Here is a 21,714-nt window from a genome sequence, read left to right on the forward strand (position 1 = left end):
ATATGTTTGTTTATTTTTGAGAGAGAGACAGTGCAAACCAGGAAGGGGCAGAGAGAAAGACAGAGGGAGACACAGAATCCGAAACAGGCTCCAGGCTCCGAGCTGTCAGCACAGAGCCTGACGTGGGACTTGAACTCATGAACCATGAGATCATGACCTGAGCCAAAGTCAGACGCTTAACTGACTGAGCCACCCAATCGCCTCGATAATTACCAAATTTTTAACACATTACTATTTCTTTCGTTAAAGCAAACAGTCCCACAGAAATCCTTGATTCCCTTATTCCCTTGCATTTAGAACACTGTCTTCATCTTTGAAGACTTGCCTGCACCCAGTAGTTGGAAGTTACTCTGCAGTTCTCATGTTGGCATCTGTCACCATCATTCCATAATAACAGTTTTTGATAATTTCCCAAGTTCTCTCTGTTTTTCCTTTTTTTTTCCAATGTATGAAATTTATTGTCAAATTGGTTTCCATACAACACCCAGTGCTCATCCCAAAAGGTGCCCTCCTCAATACCCATCACCCACCCTCCCCTCCCTCCCAGCCCCCATCAGCCCTCAGTTTGTTCTCAGTTTTTAAGAGTCTCTTATGCTTTGGCTCTCTCCCACTCTAACCTCTTGTTTTTTTCCTTCCCCTCCCCCGGGTTTCTGTTAAGTTTCTCAGGATCCATATAAGAGTGAAAACATATGGTCTGTCTTTCTCTGTATGGCTTATTTTGCTTAGCATCACACTCTCCAGTTCCATCCACGTTGCTACAAAGGGCCATATTTCATTCTTTTTCATTGCCACGTAGTACTCCATTGTGTATATAAACCACAATTTCTTTATCCATTCATCAGTTGATGGACATTTAGGCTCTTTCCATAATTTGGCTATTGTTGAGAGTGCTGCTATAAACATTGGGGTACAAGTGCCCCTATGCATCAGTACTCCTGTATCCCTTGGGTAAATTCCTAGCAGTGCTACTGCTGGGTCATAGAGTCGGTCTATTTTTAATTTTTTGAGGAACCTCCACACTGTTTTCCAGAGTGGCTGCACCATTTTGCATTCCCACCAACAGTGCAAGAGGGTTCCCGTTTCTCTACATCCTCTCCAGCATCTATAGAGACTATAGATTTGTTCATTTTGGCCACTCTGACTGGCGTGAGGTGATATCTGAGTGTGGTTTTGATTTGCATTTCTCTGATGAGGAGCGACGTTGAGCATCTTTTCATGTGCCTGTTGGCCATCTGGATGTCGTCTTTAGAGAAGTGTCTATTCATGTTTTCTGCCCATTTCTTCACTGGGTTATTTGTTTTTCGGGTGTGGAGTTTGGTGAGCTCTTTATAGATTTTGGATACTAGCCCTTTGTCCGATATGTCATTTGCAAATATCTTTTCCCATTCCATTGGTTGCCTTTTAGTTTTGTTGATTGTTTCCTTTGCTGTTCAGAAGCTTTTTATCTTGATGAGGTTCCAATAGTTCATTTTTGCTTTTAATCCCCTTGACTTTGGGGATGTGTCAATTAAGAAATTGCTGCGGCTGAGGTCAGAGAGGTCTTTTCCTGCTTTCTCCTCTAGGGTTTTGATGGTTTCCTGTCTCACATTCAGGTCCTTTATCCATTTTGAGTTTATTTTTGTGAATGGTGTGAGAAAGTGGTCTAGTTTCAACCTTCTGCATGTTGCTGTCCAGTTCTCCCAGCACCATTTGTTAAAGAGACTGTCTTTTTTCCATTGGATGTTCTTTCCGGCTTTGTCAAAGATGAGTTGGCCATACGTTTGTGGGTCTAGTTCTGGGGTTTCTATTCTATTCCATTGGTCTATGTGTCTGTTTTTGTGCCAATACCATGCTGTCTTGATGATTACAGCTTTGTAGTAGAGGCTAAAGTCTGGGATTGTGATGCCTCCTGCTTTGGTCTTCTTCTTCAAAATTCCTTTGGCTATTCGGGGCCTTTTGTGGTTCCATATGAATTTTAGGATTGCTTGTTCTAGTTTCGAGAAGAATGCTGGTACAATTTTGATTGGGATTGCATTGAATGTGTAGATAGCTTTGGGTAGTATTGACATTTTGACAATATTCTTCCAATCCATGAGCATGGAATGTTTTTCCATTTCTTTATATCTTCTTCAATTTCCTTCATAAGCTTTCTATACTTTTCAGCATACAGATCTTTTACATCTTTGGTTAGATTTATCCCTAGGTATTTTATGTTTCTTGGTGCAATTGTGAATGGGATCAGTTTCTTTATTTGTCTTTCTGTTGCTTCATTATTAGAGTATAAGAATGCAACTGATTTCTGTACATTGATTTTGTATCCTGCAACTTTGCTAAATTCATGGATCAGTTCTAGCAGACTTTTGGTGGAGTCTATCGGATTTTCCATGTATAATATCATGTCATCTGCAAAAAGTGAAAGCTTAACTTCATCTTTGCCAATTTTGATGCCTTTGATTTCCTTTTATGTCTGATTGCTGATGCTAGAACTTCCAACACTATGTTAAACAACAGCGGTGAGAGTGGGCATCCCTGTCGTGTTCCTGATCTCAGGGAAAAAGCTCTCAGTTTTTCCCCGTTGAGGATGATGTTAGCTGTGGGCTTTTCATTAATGGCTTTTATGATCTTTAAGTATGTTCCTTCTATCCCGACTTTCTTGAGGGTTTTTATTAAGAAACGTTGCTGAATTTTGTCAAATGCCTTTTCTACATAGATTGGCAGGATCATATGGTTCTTCTCTTTTCTTTTATTAATGTGATGTATCACGTTGATTGATTTGTGAATGTTGAACCAGCCCTGCATCCCAGGAATGAATCCCACTTGATCATGGTGAATAATTCTTTTCATATGCTGTTGAATTCGATTTGCTAGTATCTTATTGAGAATTTTTGCATCCATATTCATCAGGGATATTGGCCTGTAGTTCTCTTTTTTTACTGGGTCTCTGTCTGGTTTAGGAATCAAAGTAATACTGGCTTCATAGAATGAGTCTGGAAGTTTTCCTTCCCTTTCTGTTTTTTGGAATAGCTTGAGAAGGATAGGTATTATCTCTGCTTTAAACGTCTGGTAGAAGTTCCCTGGGAAGCCATCTGGTCCTGGACTCTTATTTGTTGGGAGATTTTTGATGACTGATTCAATTTCTTTGCTGGTTATGGGTCTGTTCAAGCTTTCTATTTCCTCCTGATTGAGTTTTGGAAGTGTGTGGGTGTTTAGGAATTTGTCCATTTCTTCCAGGTTGTCCAGTTTATGGGCATATAATTTTTCATAGTATTCCCTGATAATTGCTTGTATCTCTGAGGGATTGGTTGTAATAATTCCATTTTCATTCATGATTTTATCTATTTGGGTCATCTCCCTTTTCTTTGTGAGAAGCCTGGCTAGAGGTTTATCAATTTTGTTTATTTTTTCAAAAAACCAACTCTTGGTTTCATTGATCTGCTCTACAGTTTTTTTAGATTCTATATTATTTATTTCTGCTCTGATCTTTATTATTTCTCTTCTTCTGCTGGGTTTAGGCTGTCTTTGCTGTTCTGCTTCTATTTCCTTTAGGTGTGCTGTTAGATTTTGTATTTGGGATTTTTCTTGTTTCTTGAGATAGGCCTGGATTGCAATGTATTTTCCTCTCAGGACTGCCTTCACTGCATCCCAAAGCATTTAGTTTGTTGTATTTTCATTTTTGTTTGTTTCCATATATATTTTTATTTCTTCTCTAATTGCCTGGTTGACCCACTCATTCTTTTGTAGGGTGTTCTTTAACCTCCATGCTTTTGGAGGTTTTCCAGACTTTTTCCTGTGGTTGATTTCAAGCTTCATAGCATTGTGGTCTGAAAGTATGCATGGTATGATTTCAATTCTTGTATACTTATGAAGGGCTGTTTTGTGACCCAGTATGTGATCTATCTTGGAGAATGTTCCATGTGCACTCGAGAAGAAAGTATATTCTGTTGCTTTGGGATGCAGAGTTCTAAATATATCTGTCAAGTCCTTCTGATCCAATGTATCATTCAGGGCCCTTGTTTCTTTATTGACCGTGTGTCTAGATGATCTATCCATTTCTGTAAGTGGAGTGTTAAAGTCCCCTGCAATTACCACATTCTTATCAATAAGGTTGCTTATGTTTATGAGTAATTGTTTTATATATTTGGGGGCTCCCGTATTCGGCGCATAGACATTTATAATTGTTAGCTCTTCCTGATGGATAGACCCTGTGATTATTATATAATGCCCTTCTTCATCTCTTGTTACAGCCTTTAATTTAAAGTCTAGTTTGTCTGATATAAGTATGGCTACTCCAGCTTTCTTTTGGCTTCCAGTCGCATGATAAATAGTTCTCCATCCCCTCACTCTCAATCTAAAGGTGTCCTCAGGTCTAAAATGAGTCTCTCGTAGACAGCAAATAGATGGGTCTTGTTTTTTTATCCATTCTGATACCCTATGTCTTTTGGTTGGCACATTTAGTCCATTTACATTCAGTGTTATTATAGAAAGATATAGGTTTAGAGTCATTGTGATGTCCATAGGTTTCATGCTTGTAGCGATGTCTCTGGTACTTTGTCTCACAGGATCCCCCTTAGGATCTCTTGTAGGGCTGGTTTAGTGGTGACGCATTCCCTCAGTTTTTGTTTGTTTGGGAAGACCTTTATCTCTCCTTCTATTCTAAATGACAGACTTGCTGGATAAAGGATTCTCAGCTGCATATTTTTTCTGTTCATCACATTGAAGATTTCCTGCCATTCCTTTCTGGCCTGCCAAGTTTTAGTAGAGAGATCCGTCAGGAGTCTTATCGGTCTCCCTTTATATGTTAGAGCACGTTTATCCCTGGCTGCTTTCAGAATTTTCTCTTTATCCTTGTATTTTGCCAGTTTCACTATGATATGTCGTACAGAAGATCGATTCAAGTTACGTCTGAAGGGAGTTCTCTGTGCCTCTTGGATTTCAATGCCTTTTTCCTTCCCCAGATCAGGGAAGTTCTCAGCTATTATTTCTTCAAGTACACCTTCAGCACCTTTCCCTCTCTCTTCCTCCTCTGGAATACCAATTATGTGTAGATTATTTCTCTTTAGTGCATCACTTAGTTCTCTAATTTTCCCCTCATACGCCTCGATTTTTTTATCTTTTTCTCAGCTTCTTCTTTTTTCATAATTTTATCTTCTAGTTCACCTATTCTCTCCTCTGCCTCTTCAATCCGAGCCGTGGTTGTCTCCATTTTATTTTGCAGCTCATTAATAGCATTTTTTAGCTCCTCCTGGCTGTTCCTTAGTTCTTGACCTCTGTAGCAATAGATTCTCTGCTGTCCTGTATACTGTTTTGAAGCCCAGCGATTAATTTTATGACTATTATTCTAAATTCACTTTCTGTTATATTGTTTAAATCGTTTTTGATCAGTTCGTTAGCTGTTGTTATTTCCTGGAGATTCATTTGAGGGACTTCTTCCATTCGTCATTTTGGATAGTCCCTGGAGTGGTGCTGAACTGTGGGGCACTTCCTGTGTGCTGTCTTGAATAACTCACACTGGTGGGTGGGGCCGCAGTCAGAACTGATGTCTGCCCCCAGCCCACCTCTGGGGCCACAATCAGACTGGCGTGTGCCTTCTCTTACCGGCTCCTAGGGGCGGGATTCACTGTGGGGTGCCGTGGCCCGTCTGGGCCACTTGCACACCCCAGACTTGCTGGGGATCTGGTGTATTAGCTGGGGTGGATCGGCAAGTTGCACAGGGGCAGGAGGGGCAGGCTCAGCTCACTTTTCCTTTGGAGATCCGCTTCACTGGGAGGGAGTCAGACCCGCTCCCTGCTGGAGGGATGGATCTGCAGAAGTACAGCGTTGGGTGTTTGTGTGGTGCAAACAAGTTCCCTGGCAGGAACTGGTTCCCTTTGGGATTTTGGCTGGGGGATGGGCGAGGGAGATGGTGCTGGCGAGCACCTCTGTTCCCTGCCAAGCTGCGCTCTGTCGTCTGGGGCTCAACAACTCTCCCTCCCGTTGTCCTCCAGCCCTCCCACTCTCTGAGCAGAGCTGTTAGCTTATAACCTTCCAGATGTTAAGTTCGCTTGCTGTTAGAACACACTCCGTCCGGCCCCTCCGCTTTTGCCGGCCAGACTCGGGGGCTCTGCTTTGCCAGTGGGCTGCCCCTCCGCCCCAGCTCCCTCCCGCCAGTCCATGGAGCACGCATGCCTCGCTGCCCTTCCTACCCTCTTCCGTGGGCCTCTCGTCTGCGCTTGGCTCCAGAGAATCTGTTCTGCTAGTCTTCTGGTAGTTTTCTGGGTTATTTAGGCAGGTGTGGGTGGGATATAAGTGATCGCAGGACGCAGTGAGCTCAGCGTCCTCCTATGCCACCATCTTCCCAGAAGCCCTCTCTGTTTTTCTAAATGCTGATGGCCATTTTCAGTCCTACTAATATTTGGATTCTCAACCCTTGAAGGTTGTTGAATCTCTTCCCTTATAAGGCACACCCTTCTGGAAGCTGTTCTAGTGCTTATTCTCGCTACAGGAATTTGCCCATTTGTTGCCTGAAATATATTTCTCTTAACCTTTAGATCTTAGCTCAAGTGTCTTTTCCTCCTGGAAGTCCTCTCTGACCTCTCTGATTAGCTGAAATCTTGTCATCTCTCCTAAGTTCCTTATGTTTTCCCTCCTGGTTTGTGTCCCAGATACAGTTTCCTATTAGTTTATCGGCCCCTTTAATTCGCTTATTTACCCCTGTCTGCTCTTTGAGAGGGAAGAGATCATCTTAACATTTATATACCATCAATTCTCAGCTACTAGCCTTTAAAAAAAATAATAATTGTACTTTAATATATATGTTTCATATATATTCAGTCACTTATAGCATAAGTATTATTTCTATTGAATTTTTTTGCAGTGACGGTTGAGTAATACACAAAACCTGGAATGTGTGTGTGATAGGTGTCCTTAGCCTTGCTCTCCGCATGTATTTGGTTCCTACTAAATATTTGTTAAATAAATGCCTGGGTGAAGATATCAGTAAAAAAATAACTTGAGTTGTAAGTAAAGACCTGTCCCTCTGAGGGAGGAAAAAGTAATTCTAATTATCTTTACCAGAGAATTTCATGAACAAATTAAATAAATAAGGTAATAGGTTACATTTTTAATAAGCAAAGATTTATTATTATTCATTGAACTGGACATATTTAATGTTTATTTATTTATTTATTTATTTATTTATTTTTTAATTTTTTTTTCAACGTTTATTTATTTTGGGGACAGAGAGAGACAGAGCATGAACGGGGGAGGGGCAGAGAGAGAGGGAGACACAGAATCGGAAACAGGCTCCAGGCTCTGAGCCATCAGCCCAGAGCCTGACGCGGGGCTCGAACTCCCGGACCGCGAGATCGTGACCTGGCTGAAGTCGGATGCTTAACCGACTGCGCCACCCAGGCGCCCCAATGTTTATTTATTTTTGAGAGAGGGAGAGAGAGTGTGAGTGGGGGACGGGAAGAGAGAGAGTGAGACACAGAATCTGAAGCAGGCTCCAGGCTCTGAGCTGTCAGCACAGAGCCTGATGCAGGGTTCGAACTCACAGACCGTGAGATCATGACCTGAGCTGAAGTCAGACACTTAACTGACTGAGCCACCCAGGCACCCCTGAACTAGGCATATTTAAAGTGTACAATTTGGGAAGCCAGATTGGACTGGCCAATCGGACTACAAACCAATTCTGAGTAACTCAGACCTTATTTTTGAGATGAAGAAAATAAACAGTGCTTTTCAGAACGTTACTTTATTAATGGAGCACTGATTCCACAGACTTAACTCCAACAACAGATAGGCAAAGACATATTTGGTACAGCAGTTTTGTCAAAGAGGAGAAATTAAACAAACATTGCTTTAATATAGGAACTTTAATGTACAAACAACTTTAGCAACCTGGTATGTGTGTGTAGGCACATGTAAGTGATGGTTATACTCAGATATGCTTTCTGGTTTCTGTCTTCTATTTTGTATCTGTCCCCTTTTTCAAAAAGCCTATCACCTGCAGAATCAAAACCCAACATTCCTTCTCAAGGTCTAAGAAATCTGCCCGGGCCCCTTTTCTCCTCATCTCTCCTTGGGTACTAATGTACAAATGTATACCTTGTACATACATTTCAATTACAATAATGCTGTGAAACCCAGCCTTCTGTAATGGTGGCAGTGTGGCTAAGCAAGAAAACTTTATTCAACAGACATCTATCTCCCCATTATAGTCCTTTATGATACTTTTTATTTCTGAAGCATCTGTTACATTGTCTGCTGTTTCTGATTTTATTTATTTTGAGTCTTCTCTCTCCCTAGTAGTCCAGCTAAAGGTTTATCGATTTTATCTTTTCCAACAACTCTTAGTTTTTATTTTTTCTATTGTTTTTTATTCTCTATTTGAAGTATTTCTACTCTAGTCTTTATGATTTCCTTGTTTCTGCTAACTTCCATCTTAGCTGTTCTTTAGATCCTTGAGATGTAAAGTTAGTTTGAGATCTTTCTCTCTCTTTTTTTTTTTTTTAAATATTTTTTTAATTTTTTTTTTTAACATTTATTTATTTTAGAGACAGAGAGAGACAGAGCATGAACGGGGGAGGGGCAGAGAGAGAGGGAGACACAGAATCAGAAACAGGCTCCAGGCTCTGAGCCATCAGCCCAGAGCCCGACGCGGGGCTCGAACTCACGGACCGTGAGATCGTGACCTGGCTGAAGTCGGACGCTTAACCGACTGCGCCACCCAGGCGCCCCATTTCTCTCTCTTTTTTAATGTCAGCGTTTGTTGCTATAAACTTGCCTCTTAGTGTCACTTCTTTTGTTGCATCCCATAAGTTTTGCTATGTTGTGTTTTCATTTTCATTTGTCTCAAGATACTTTTAAAATTCTCTTTTGATTTCTCTATTGACCCGATTGCTGTTCAAGAGTGTGTTGTTTCCACATTTTTGTGAATGTCACTGTTTTCTTACTATTGATTTCTAGAGTACAAAGTTTCAGTTATTTAAGAGGAATAAGTTCTGGAGATCTAATGTATAGCGACACGAGTATAGTTTAAAATACAATATTGTATTTTGCTAAGAGGGTGGATTGCAAGTGTTCTCACTGCCCCCCACACACACAAGAAAGTGTATACATGTATCAAAACACCAAGTTACACATTTTAAATACATACAATTTTTATGTGTCATTATACCTCAGTAAATCTGAGGAAGATTATATAAAACTATGTGTACATAAAAATATACCAAAATATACTAAAATAGGTTTTGCCTTAAAAAAAAAACGAAAGAAAGCAGCATACTATTGTTGGCTAAATTACCTAGAATGGAATGCTAGATATTGGTCTCCTTAACTTTAGCTTGGCATTAAGTCATAAACTAGTTAGTATGCTTGATCTTGATATGACAGTTCTCATTTTTATGTAATAACTGTATCCTTGGAAGTCCTCAAGGAAGGAAAGCCTCCTCTCATTTTACATCTGTTTGCATTTCACAAACTCTACACTTCAGAACAGCAAGCCATTTCAATAAACTCTTATGCATGCTCACTAAATTAACCAGGACCAATGGCTGTCTGTTAATTCAACAATTAGCTTTGAAGATATATCCTATATTCCTCCTTCTCAGACAATAAATTAGTTACAGGAGGTAGAGGATTTATTTAAGATTCTGAATTGTGGTATAGGAGCATGGTTACTGGCCTGGAAATACGAACATCTGTGTTATTTATCTTCCTCTGCTTTTATCTACCTATATGACGTTAGGCAAGTTAATTCAACCTCTTGGGGAATCCGTTTCTTCATCATTGAAACTAGAGGATTGACACATGGTCTCCCCATTCTGCACTTCCGTGAATCTTCTCCAAATCAATTTTTTTTCTAGAATAAGTATATTATTTGGTAACATGTTTTAAATTTTAATTCTGGAATTCATTTCAATTTTTTCCCTAGAGAATGATACTGACTCTTCAAATGTATTACTGAAGATTTCATTCTAAATTAGTGAAATTAAAAAAACATTTTTTAAATGTTTATATATTTTTGAGAGAGAGACAGAGTGTGAGTGGGGTCGGGGCAGAAAGAGAGGGAGACACAGAATCTGAAGCAGGCTCCAGGCTCCAAGCTCTCAGCACAGAGCCTGTTGCGGGGCTCGAACTCATGAACCGTGAGATCATGACCTGGGCCGAAGTCGGATGCTTAACCGACTGAGCCACCCAGGTGCCCCCCAAAATTTTAATGTTTGAGAGGCAGCATAGCAGTTAAGACTTCCATTGTAAGATTCCTGAAACTTCCACGTATTATTTGTTTGGCCTCAGATAAGTTGCTTAACTGCTCTCAGACTCAGTTTTCTCATCTATAAATGTCAATATTAATATTACTTTTCAAAAACATAACAGTACTTTTCTCATATATCATTAAATTGGTTAATCCATGAAAAGCCCTTAGAAAGGTTGCCGGGCTATAGTAGTAGAATAAATGCTGGATATTATAAGCTACTGTCATTATCCAAACATATGAATCTATTCTTTGCCAGAATAAAATTCTACAATATAAACACCAACCGTTCATTCCCATGCAATCCAGTCATTGTAATGCTTGAATATTCAGGTGCTCCACATTTCTTCCTTCAAAGTCTATCCTCCTAACTCTGCAGCAGCCATCAGAGCACTAAAGGCAGCTCTCTTTGGAGCCCATTAACTTTCTTCTAAGAGCCAGGCAGAGGAATCAGCACACAAGGATGTGTTGATTCTGCTAGTACCGATTTTGAAGAATGAGTAGCATATATGGAAAATAATCCAGTGATCTGTCCCTCAAGGATCTGTCCTTTCAGAGTTGAACCAGGAGTGAAAGAAGAGTAGCCTTGATGCCTTTCATCTGTGAATAAACCAGTACATTTAATGGCTCACCATTATCCAAACATGTATAATCTTTCTCTTCTATTTTTTGGTGGGCTTTATCATTGCTGGTTTATAAGCTATATGTATCTTTAAAGAATTCAGAATATTCAGCTTGATAATTTCTTACTGAGTGCTCTTTTTCCTGAATTCATAGGAAGAAGGAAGAGTTTAGATACTATCTATTCTTTCTTCATAGAATGATTAGTGTGAAAATGAGCTCTACACTTTCCTTTATTTGCATGGGAATCAGATAAGATAATGTATATGAAATTAGTTTGAAAGCTGCAAAGAAATATCACAATATGTGTGTGTATAGTAAAATATGACCACACACATATCTTATACATAATTATTATTACTTTATATACATGGATCAAAACTTGTAGCCATTTTCCTATGTGAAATCTCATGTTTGAGAGTATTGAGGATACTACTTTAAATATTTTAAAATTATTTTTGTATTTAACATTCATTAGATCATCCACAGCGCATCTTCAATGCACATGTCACCTACTTCTGTACTGCACTGGGCCTATAATCTCCGTGAAGACATCCTATGATGTATGTTCCACACGTGGACCTTCTGAATTCTTATCTCCTTCAAGGCTTCATTTTAAACATGCAATTGCTTGCATGTATAGAGTTACCTTCTTTTTGCAAGAATTTTGCATTTTACGTGTTAACCTGTTTTCTCTAATTTGATTATCAGTTGTTTTCAGGACAGAGATTTGCTTCCTCCAAGCACAGGGGTACGTTGCTTCCTTTTATGACTAGTAGCCGTGATGTTGTTAACTAGTACCCTCAAAGGCACTCATCAGAGTCGTCCTACCCCCTTATCGAATGGAAAATGATTTCCTTCTTTCTTCTTTTTTAATCTAGTATAACAGCAATGTATTTTTATGTATGTATCGAATGAGAAAAATGATGACACAGTTATTACTCTAATTCAGGCTGTATAATTTGATCTCCTCAATTGGAAAAGATTGCAAAGCTGATGCCAGCATCTTTTAGATTTCTCACATGGCTAGTTGTTCAAAGATACTTATTCCAGAGTTTTTTTTTCTCTCTGTGTGCCTGTGTTTTATGTTGGAATAAGGAAGTGCAGCTATTGTCATGACTCCATCAACAATATTTATTGGTGCTTGTTGTGAGCTCAGTATCTTCTAGGGGTTGAGAGGGAAACAGAATAAGTATCATACACACTCCTTGCTCTGAACACACTGACACTATGTTAAAAAAAAAAAAAGTAAGATTAATGTAAAGGACAGAAAGCAAACAAACCAAGACACTACCTAAGAAATTTCTTACACAGTGTAGAAGATATAAAACTTTTTTCCAGAAATTACATTGAGCCATTGCCTATGGTAAATAGTCTACATTTAATTTTTGTACTTCTTTTGATGCAGTTTTCTGATGATAGAACTAAATAAGGATCAAAGAAATTAAATAAGTTGCCTTAGGTTACATACCTTGTAAAATGGCAGATTGCATTCCCACCAGGCTCAAAATCTGTCTACTGGTCTCTTAAGGGAAGTTTAGGATTAAAGTAGATAGGGAAAGCTTTGTGGATGAAACACTGCCAGTAATAATAATAGCTACTGTTGATTGGGTGTTGCCTGATAAGAACTCTACTAAGCGCTTTATGTACGTAGCCTTAACTATTTCTATCCATACATCCATAGGATAAATATTTTGAGTCCCTATTTACAGCTCTAGAAACCAAGGATCAGAGACATTAAATAATTTTTCCAGTGGCACATGAGTGACAGAACTGGGATTTGAAACAGGGTTCTCTGGCTCCAAAAACAGTGCCCTCTGGCCATAATTTAGAGATGAACAATTGGGAAATTACTGAATAATACCAGCTAGTGACCAGAACCGGGGTATCAGTGATCTTTAAAGGCAAAGGCAGGATATTAGGGTGTCAGGTGGATATTGTAAGATTGAGCTCAAGAAGTTGAAAATAACTCTGATGTTTTCAGCTAAGATAGCCAATGTGATGGTGGTTGCCAACTGAGCTGCCATAGTAGGAGTTACAGCTATTGTGGAGCAGGAAAGAGTATTTTTAGTTTTGGGAATGTTGATTTTAAACCTACGACGCAGACATTTGTATGATATTGGGAAACTCAGAAAAATGTTCAGAATTAGAGACATAGAAGAGTTAATAATTCAAGTTCCTAAGGTGATTAAAATACTCAGAGGTAAAGATTAAGAAAGGGAAGCTATATAAACTGAGAATGAAAAATTAGGCAGTGGGAGGACCAGAAAACCGGTATCCTGAGGTGGAAGGGAGGTTTTCCAGAAGGTGGGGGATCATCAGTGCCAACTGCTTCAGAAAAAGGTCTGCTAGGACAATAGATGAAGAGAGTGTTTGGAATTAGGGTTTTATTAGTCACCCTTATGACAGCACTTCCGTAGGAAGGTTTGCATGTTTGTTTTGTTTTTAAACATGGGGGGAATGTGAGAATGTTTGAAGGTTTTCTTAGGTAAATTATTGGATGGTATGGAGTAGCTGGGGTTGGTACGACCTCAGGTTGAACTGCATTGTATGTACGGAATAGCCACACTTCCCTTCCTGGGCAGAAATCTGTTAGCATAATAAAAGCAAGCCATTTAATTTCTCTGCTTATAGCAAAGTCTAACTACTCACTATGAGTAAAGAAAACCTTAATTTGTCCCTCTTCTACAGATAGTAGTGATCGCTCATCAGCATGGAGGAATTCAGAGGCGAAAGCAGTCCTGTTAGAAGACATGAGCTACCAGCTATCCTAGTGATAAATGCTCTTAGTGACTGCTGAGAGTGGTAAATATGTCAGAGTCCCTAATTAGCTCAGCACTGGGTCTGCAGAATTACCAATTCCAGTGCTCTGCTTCATTTACTTGGCATTAATACTTTCAGAAGTAAGCATCTTTTTAGTGGGACAGATGGACTCTTATGACTGGGGTGGAAGCAATGGCTTATTCATTGGAGGGTAGCCTCATCACAAGGTCCCAGATGGTTAACTCTCTCAGAGATGTGGGAGAAGGCAGGAGAAGAACCGAACCAGAGCGTAGATCTTTTTTTTTTTTTTAATTTCAGCTTTATTGAGGTATAATGAACAAAATTGTAGGATATTTAAAGTATATGTCATGGCATCTTCAATTTCTCTCATCTGTTTTATGGTTTCCAGTTTTATGGTTTTGGGCTTTTATGCTTATATGGTTTTGGTGCCATTGTAAATGGAATTGTTTTCTTTGTTTCTCTTTCTGCTACTTTGTTATTAGTGTATAGAAATGCCATCTATTTCTAGTTATTACTTATGTATCCGACAACTTTACTGAATTCATTTATTACTACTAGTAGTTTTTTGGTGGAGTGTGTGTAAGTATGGATAGTATCATGTCATCTGCAAATAGTAACAGTATAACTCCTCCTTACCAATATGGATGCCAAGCTGTTCCTCAGAGCTAGACAGAAAATCTTTGAAGAGATTCTTGTGTTGGGGAGGCTCTCATAGGCCTAGAAACCTTTCGGTTATGGACTCCTTTTCAGGATCTGATCATATTGACTAATCTCCCTAGGAAAACAAACATATACACATTAAAAAAAAATCAGAACAGTCATAAACTTCCCTGATGTCTGGTCAGAAACCCTTCATCTAAAAGATTAAGACATAATCATTTCAAGCAGTGATACAACAAAACAAAACCCTCAAACTAAAACTTAGCTTTCAGAAGTATCTGGGCAACACAGGAGCTGCTGGCCTGGGGCTATTCTTTCCATCTTAGGAAAAAGGATAAGTGTATTCAGGGTGTGACAGCCTATAAATCTTAATATGTATGTACAATCTGGAATCTAGTTTATAGAACAAGACAAAGGATGAAGCAATTCTCCCCAATGACAGGGGGGAAAAACCCAGCAAAGGCTAATCTTAAGTTCTAGGCTCATCCCCTAAGGTAACCAGACAGGTGGGTACTGGATAATGTCCTAGCCTCAGGTAATGCCTCATATATAAGGACTGTGCATTGGTTCTCAACCCTGGCTGTAGATTAGAATTACTTAGGGGACACGTGAAACAACAATGCTAGACCCAAATTAAGGCCAATTAGATCAGAACCTCTGGGAGTGGGGAACAGACACTGGTACCTTTCAAAAGCATCCCAAGCAATTCTCATGTACATTTAGGGTTGACAATCAGTGGATTAGAGTAAAATTAGCCGGGGATATGGATAAGATAAGGGAAAGCTAGGTGGCAGCATATCCCTACAGGTGAGGCCCATGGAATTATGGGAAATCTCTAGCAAACAATCAGCCAAGTCAGTTGATATAAATTCTTAGTTATCAGATTGTATTTATAAGTAAGTTTTTACTCCTTAAAAAGGAATCTGCTATAGTAACACAAAATCATAGATCTGAAGGTTTTAAGGCATAGTGCAGTTATCCCATATGGCTTTAAAACAGCGGTAATGTTTTCAAAATTGGAACAAGATAATGTGAGCTATTGAGAGAGGGACTTTGGGGAAGAAAAAGCCCATTTTTTAAAAGCTTGTACACTCATTTGGTTCATATTTCAAAACCCACAAAAGGGTAAAGAGTGCAAATCTCACTGTCCCCCGTTCCCAGCTGTTCAATTTCTCTGACTTGGAAGCAATCTTATGTGTATAATGGTTCGTTATTGTATAAGCAATGCCCCCTCCTTTATTTTCATACAGATGGCATTGTAGAAATGATATGTGCAGTATTCTGCATTTTACCTTTCTTTCACTAAATATTATATCCTGGAGAACTGCTTATGTTTTAATAAGTCTCAAGTTTAGATGTTGCACGCCCAAACTTTCATCTCTTGGTAAAGGCACAAGGCATATAGTAGGAATTCAACACATGCTATTGCCAGTTTCATCACGCTTCCAAAATAAACAAGCCAACACTGCTGCACCTGTCTGCTGAAATTAAATTCAGGACTCTTCTAAAAGGGATGTCGCTGTCTTCGCCTTAGAACCGCAGTGCAAACATGCCTTTGGTGATATTCTCAGAAGCGGCGTTCAAAAAGGTACCAGGTGTGTTTCTAATCCAGCCACAAAAGGAGGCAAAGACTACAGTTGACTCAAAAATGTGTATGTCAAAGTCTGAGAAACTGCACGTAGCCCTGACACCAAGCCTTGGGTAAACCGAAATCATAGGATTATTTTGCTCAAAGTTCTAGGTCTAGTGTTTAAGCTCATCTTCGTTTTGTTAAGTTGCTGTCTTTCACTACTTTCCTGTGCTGAAACTTAACCTCAGTAGGGATTATGGGAAAAGTTGAGATATTACCTGGTTTTCTAACTCAGGGTCTATCATTTATGGTTCCTTAAAACTAACACAATGAATCATAAGTGGTAGAAATTTGTACGTGCAACTTAATCTTAAGGTATTTATCTGCTTGGATTCTATGCTTTGTACCATCACTAACCGCATTATAAATATTAGCAGTTAGTGTTTTATAAATCTCTGATATTAAAAATTCACGATTATAATAGCTGAAAGCTTAGAATCTCTGCTTTGCCGTTGTAGGGATCGCTTTCTGCTTTCGTGTTCTGGGTGGCAATAAACACTTTACCCCTTAGTTTGGGGGAAGGAAATAAAAGCAAAGGGTAAATTAAATCAATGGATTTGAGTTTTGAAGAGTTTTTAAGTTATTGTTACCTTTTAGCTGCATTAGTGTTTTTGGTGTATATGTTGTTTGTTGAAAATCTCCATAATCTTAGGATCTTCCTACTTTTCAATTGTTTGGGCTGTTGCTTCTCACTGAATATGCAAGTTCTGGAATCAGGGTCCTTTTCTCTAGGTAACTTAGAGTGGTTAGCATGTTATTGATTAAATTTACAAAGTACTATAAAGGGATTATATTGCCTGTGTGTGCATGCACGTGTGTGTATTTACACAAGCTTGTGTATGTGCAGGAGGCCAGGGGAGAAGAGTTTTCCATAAAACCACTAAGCTATTGAGTCACTTAATTCTAAAATAGTAAAACATATCATAGCATTGAATGATCCTGTGAGAATAGAAAATAAAATGGAAAAATCTGAACCTTTCTGAGCTCAGCTAACTTACAAAAGAATATGGTGAGATTTTATACATCACTTCCGTTAGTATTTTAATAGTAATGCTACGTTATCATGATTTTTATTCTCAATAAATAGAATACTGATGGAAATTTATTTGGTGCAGGTCAGAATTGCAGCAGCAATTATATTATTTATAAAAATATGGTACAGTTTTTAACTAATATTTCTAATGTTTAAGCTGTCATTATCATTAGACATAATTAATTGAAGGCATTGTAAAATACGTGAAAGTCATTATGGTATAGTATTTTGTTATGACATTAATATCACCCTTTTGTGGGTATATTGTCTTTGTCCCATGACACTGGAATTGTAATGAAATTCAACTTCAATTGGCTATAAAATATCTTTCTTCAGTAGAGGTCAAACTACTGTAAAATATTATCTCAATGCTTTTATCGAGGAAATATTGGAAAAGTGATTTATTCTTATTTAATGGGCAAGAAAATGGCAACATCGATAGGGAAAGTCAATTGCACATGATCAGTTAATAAATACTTTTTATGTGGATGAGATAAGATTTCCAAAGTCACAATCAGTTGATAAATGATCATGATCAGTTAATAAATACTTTTTATGTGGATGAGATCAGATTTCCAAAGTCACAATCTAGTACACCAGGGACTGATCAGTGCCTAAGACAGATCGAAAAAGTAAAAGTCAAATGTTTACCTCACTTGCTTCAAAAGAATAACTTTGCTGACTCCTTTTAGACTGATGTGCTCAAGGCTTCAAAATGTGTGAGTCAAGTTATGTACATGAGTTACCAAATTGTATCTGGCAGCTTTCCATACTGTATCAACCTCATGACCTGTATGAGGTGGTAATGGAATAAACTGAAATCAAAAGTTTGGGATAGTTGTGATAATAAAAGTGAATTTCTAGTTACAATAAATACTGTCTTTAGTATTAAAAGAGCAAGAGAAAAAGCAACAGAATATAAGAAAGGGGTTATATTTTTCAAAAAGAAAATAAAATTACATTTAAAGAATATTAAGGGTAACCATTAAAAAGAGGAAAGTACAAACTACGTAACGCCCTATCAAAGATCCAGTCAGAAGTAGATACTGAATCTAAATTATTAGACAGCTATGATTGGCCTCTTATTATCATCCACTCATTTATTTTTCTGTGTTTGAGGAGAGCTCTAAGTTTGCTATTAGCAACTTCTTTCCTCTTTTTACCTCATCAGTGTTTCCCAAGTGTGTTCTCTAGAATATAAGATCTATGAGATGTTCATATAGGGGATGTGGGCAGAGAAGTTTAGGAAATATTACATATGGTAACTCTCTTTAGGGAATTCCTGATGTTCTTTAACATCTAATTTTCCAAGAAATGGTCCAAAATAAGAAACCTGCTTTCCTTTTTTTTAAATCCCAACCCCTTCTAAAAGGATTTGATTGTGAAATATTACATAGAGTAATTCCTCTTTTGGGAATTCTTGATTTCCTTTAACACTTTTAAATCTTCAAGTAATGGTCCAAAGTAAGAAACCTATTTTCTTTTTCTTACCCAACCCCTCCCAAAATGATTTGATTGTGAAATATATATTACATACCTATAATACATATTTTTTCATATAACATATATTAACATTCCAGGCACCTTGCCTTAGAATCAAAGGAAAAAGTAGCCGTGATGAGAATGGATTGAGGAATGAGGGGATATGGCTGGGCCAACATAGATTTTATGTAACAGAATTTTTGCAGAATCACTGATTTATGCTATGCTCATTTTCCACTTTGCGGAAACATCAGTAATACAAATGCTTTGTGTCCCTTTGATTACGTATTCTATAAAAATTGTTAGATTTTTATTCACAGAGTTTTCACTGCACATGTGAAATGTCATTTTGAAGCTATGGAAAGCATACATCTGGAGATATCTTACTGAATTTTTAAGTCACAGAAGTTGCTTTCCTTGGAGTGAGGCATTTAATTGTAAAGGTTATGATGCAGAAATTACGGTGATTCCATATTTTTCTCTGTTCTCAAAAATTTAGAGAATTGTTATTGTCACTTTTAGAAGTGATTATGAAAAAAAAAGTGTCAAAGTTAGAAATTCGTAGCAATCATATTTCTCCTTTAGTCCTACCACACAAAACAATGTCTTGAATTTCTTGGAAAACAGAAGGCTGTTTTATGTTATTAATTTGAATGTGATATATACACCCTATCCTTTATCGTTCAAAACTTGAGAAAGGAAAACAGTGCAATTTGAAAAGCTTTTAGGATGATGTAAGGGAGCAAATGGCCTCTCTGAAGCCTGGGCGTTTGTTTGTTTTTTTATGTATTTATTGTAGAGTATGGGGACATTTTAAAACTCAGATCTGTCGAGAACCCCATTTTATTAACATTGCTGTGTTAAGTGTATAAGCATTGAACTGTCAGTGAAGTAGGAGACATTTTACCCGGTGACATTTTAAATGAATCTCATCGCAGGGAAAGCCTGTGGGAACACCAGATGCTGGCGCTTATTTCCGTGTGCTCGCGGAGCATGGAGTAGCTGCCTTGTTTACAGCGCCGACTGCAATTAGAGCCATCCGTCAACAGGACCCTGGGGCAGCCTTGGGGAAGCGGTACTCTCTGACAAGGTGAACTTGGGATGCGCGGGGCAAATTACATTAAAAACTGCCATCAGAATGAATAACTGAACATTATACATTTTTTTGGCACTGCGATACCTCGATGGAAAGAGCCAAAAGATTCTGCATGTTATTAAGAATGACTGTTCTAAACATAGCTTTGAATTAGTTAGAATTTTAACTATACCCGGGAATATTTTTAATACCGTATTGTGTTTATTTCAGTTCAGATCTTACCAAAATATTTCTCTTTTTTTAAACTGTTTTTCTTGTATTTCCCTTAAAGTAAAATGCAGACCATGACTTAACATGCATTTGTACATGTATAATAGCATCTAACGATCCTTTGAAAATAGAATAATAGTGTAAATAGAGGGAAAATATTATTCGATTTCATATGTACAGATAAAACGCGAAAATTATAGTCCAAATTACTGTTGGTGAAAGACTGAAGGAAATTATTTTTCTGTTGTTTTATAATAGTATGCCCTGAATAGTTTAAATATTTTTTGTTGGTTTATTGACATCCATTTTAGTTTAATGATATGTATATTTGAAGATAATTATAGCAATTTGTATCTGCAAGGCAGTTTCCAACATCAATTCTTATTGAACCTCTTTGAAATTGGTCACTGCTATCATAAACTAAAAGAAGGATTTTGTAATTTCTTCAAGCCAGAAAAAACGGGTTTGAATTATTGTTTTGAAATTTTTAAGTTAAGCACCAAGTGTTATGAATTGTGTGTTGTTATAACCCAAAGAAGGAGTTAAAATAGATATCATACACTGCAGGTGTAAGGAAGAAGCTCTCAGTTTGGGCAGTCAGTGACTTTGTTTTTCATTCTTGTCCTATTTTTTTTTTTATGAAAACTCAGATCTGGATTTACATAAAATTGCACCTGTAATCTAAACAATATACTCATTAAAATAAAAGTGTTCATAAAATGAACCTTCCATTGTAATATTTCCACTCACCCTCTATTTGTTCCTTCATTTACTACATTTCAATTTTGTTTCCTCCATTGCAGCCAAAAGGATAGAAAAGTAGATTTTGGTATTAACGTCATAGGCTGTGTATAGTCTCTATGTCGTAGACAGTTTCAGGGAGTTTTGAAGAAACAGGGATTGTGGTATCTTGCACTGTGTCTTTACTAACAAATGCATTCTGATTGCAGGGGGTGAAGTTGTGTATCCTGGAAGCTAAGGCCTCTCATTTGCTAAACCATCTTCTTTTCGCATTTGTACATGAGTTTTGAAGGTTATCCATTACTGTGAAGGCGGGAACCTTTTCCAATTTTCCTGATATATACAATATTGAACAGCACCAAATGCCTTTTTTCAAACTAATACTAATATGGCATATGAGATCTTAGTGTAAGGAAAATTGCAATAAGTCCCCCCTGATGATGCCCTTCTGTCTTTAGGCACCTATGTTATTCAGGATGGTGTGCACGTAGGTTTTAATAGATGTTTAATGATGCAGACTGTGAAAACACCCTCAATTATTCAAATTACTATTAATAAATTCAAACATTTACTGATTACCAACTACGTGCCAGGTATAAGCAGTTTAAGTTTCTCTCATTCAGTCACCACAATAAGGAAGAATTGTAATTATCCTCATTTTATGAGTGAGTAATATTAGGACCAGAAAGTTTAAGAAACCTTTAGAAAGAAATTAACTCAGGCAATCTGACAAGGGCCCACATTCTTTTTTTTTTTAATGTTTACTTTTGAGAGCAAGAGAGAGAATGAGCAGGGGAGGGGCAGAGAGAGAGAGGGAGACACAAAATCTGAAGCAGGCTCCAGGCTCTGAGCTGTCAGCACAGAGCCCGACATGGGGCTCGAACCCACAAACTGTGAGATCACGTTCTGAGCTGAAGTCGGACGCCTCACCGACGGAGCCACCCAGGTCCCCCGAGTCAATTCAGATAATACCTTCACTGAACTTTAATGGATCCTCCCTTGTGAACTAAGGAACTGTTAGAAGGGACGTCAAAAATCTAACTCTCTGATTTTAAAAGCAGGGAAACCGAAGTCCAAAAAAGTTAAGTTTGGGTTAGAGACAGAATAAAGACCAGGACTCAAGTCTTTTCACACAACTGTATCTTTAATTTTTTTATTTATGTTGAAGACTTTTCATACTTATTTACTGCACTGACACTCACTAGGTATTATGACTGCAGGCTCGTGATATAGCTGCAGAA

At 38.0% G+C, this 21,714-nt stretch overlaps 1 protein-coding gene across 1 annotated transcript in view; it reads left to right on the plus strand.

The window, feature by feature from the left end:
* The window catches only part of ACSS3 (acyl-CoA synthetase short chain family member 3), a 157,857-nt gene that overhangs the window by 74,112 nt on the left and 62,031 nt on the right, over positions 1-21,714 (plus strand). Inside the window, exon 8 of the mRNA XM_043561620.1 lies at positions 19,365-19,516. Within this exon, the coding sequence (XP_043417555.1) occupies positions 19,365-19,516 (152 nt within the window). The remainder of the gene's footprint in view (positions 1-19,364; positions 19,517-21,714) is intronic.

This window comes from Prionailurus bengalensis, chromosome B4 (assembly GCF_016509475.1).
Source record: "Prionailurus bengalensis isolate Pbe53 chromosome B4, Fcat_Pben_1.1_paternal_pri, whole genome shotgun sequence".
NCBI classification, from domain to species: domain Eukaryota; kingdom Metazoa; phylum Chordata; class Mammalia; order Carnivora; family Felidae; genus Prionailurus; species Prionailurus bengalensis.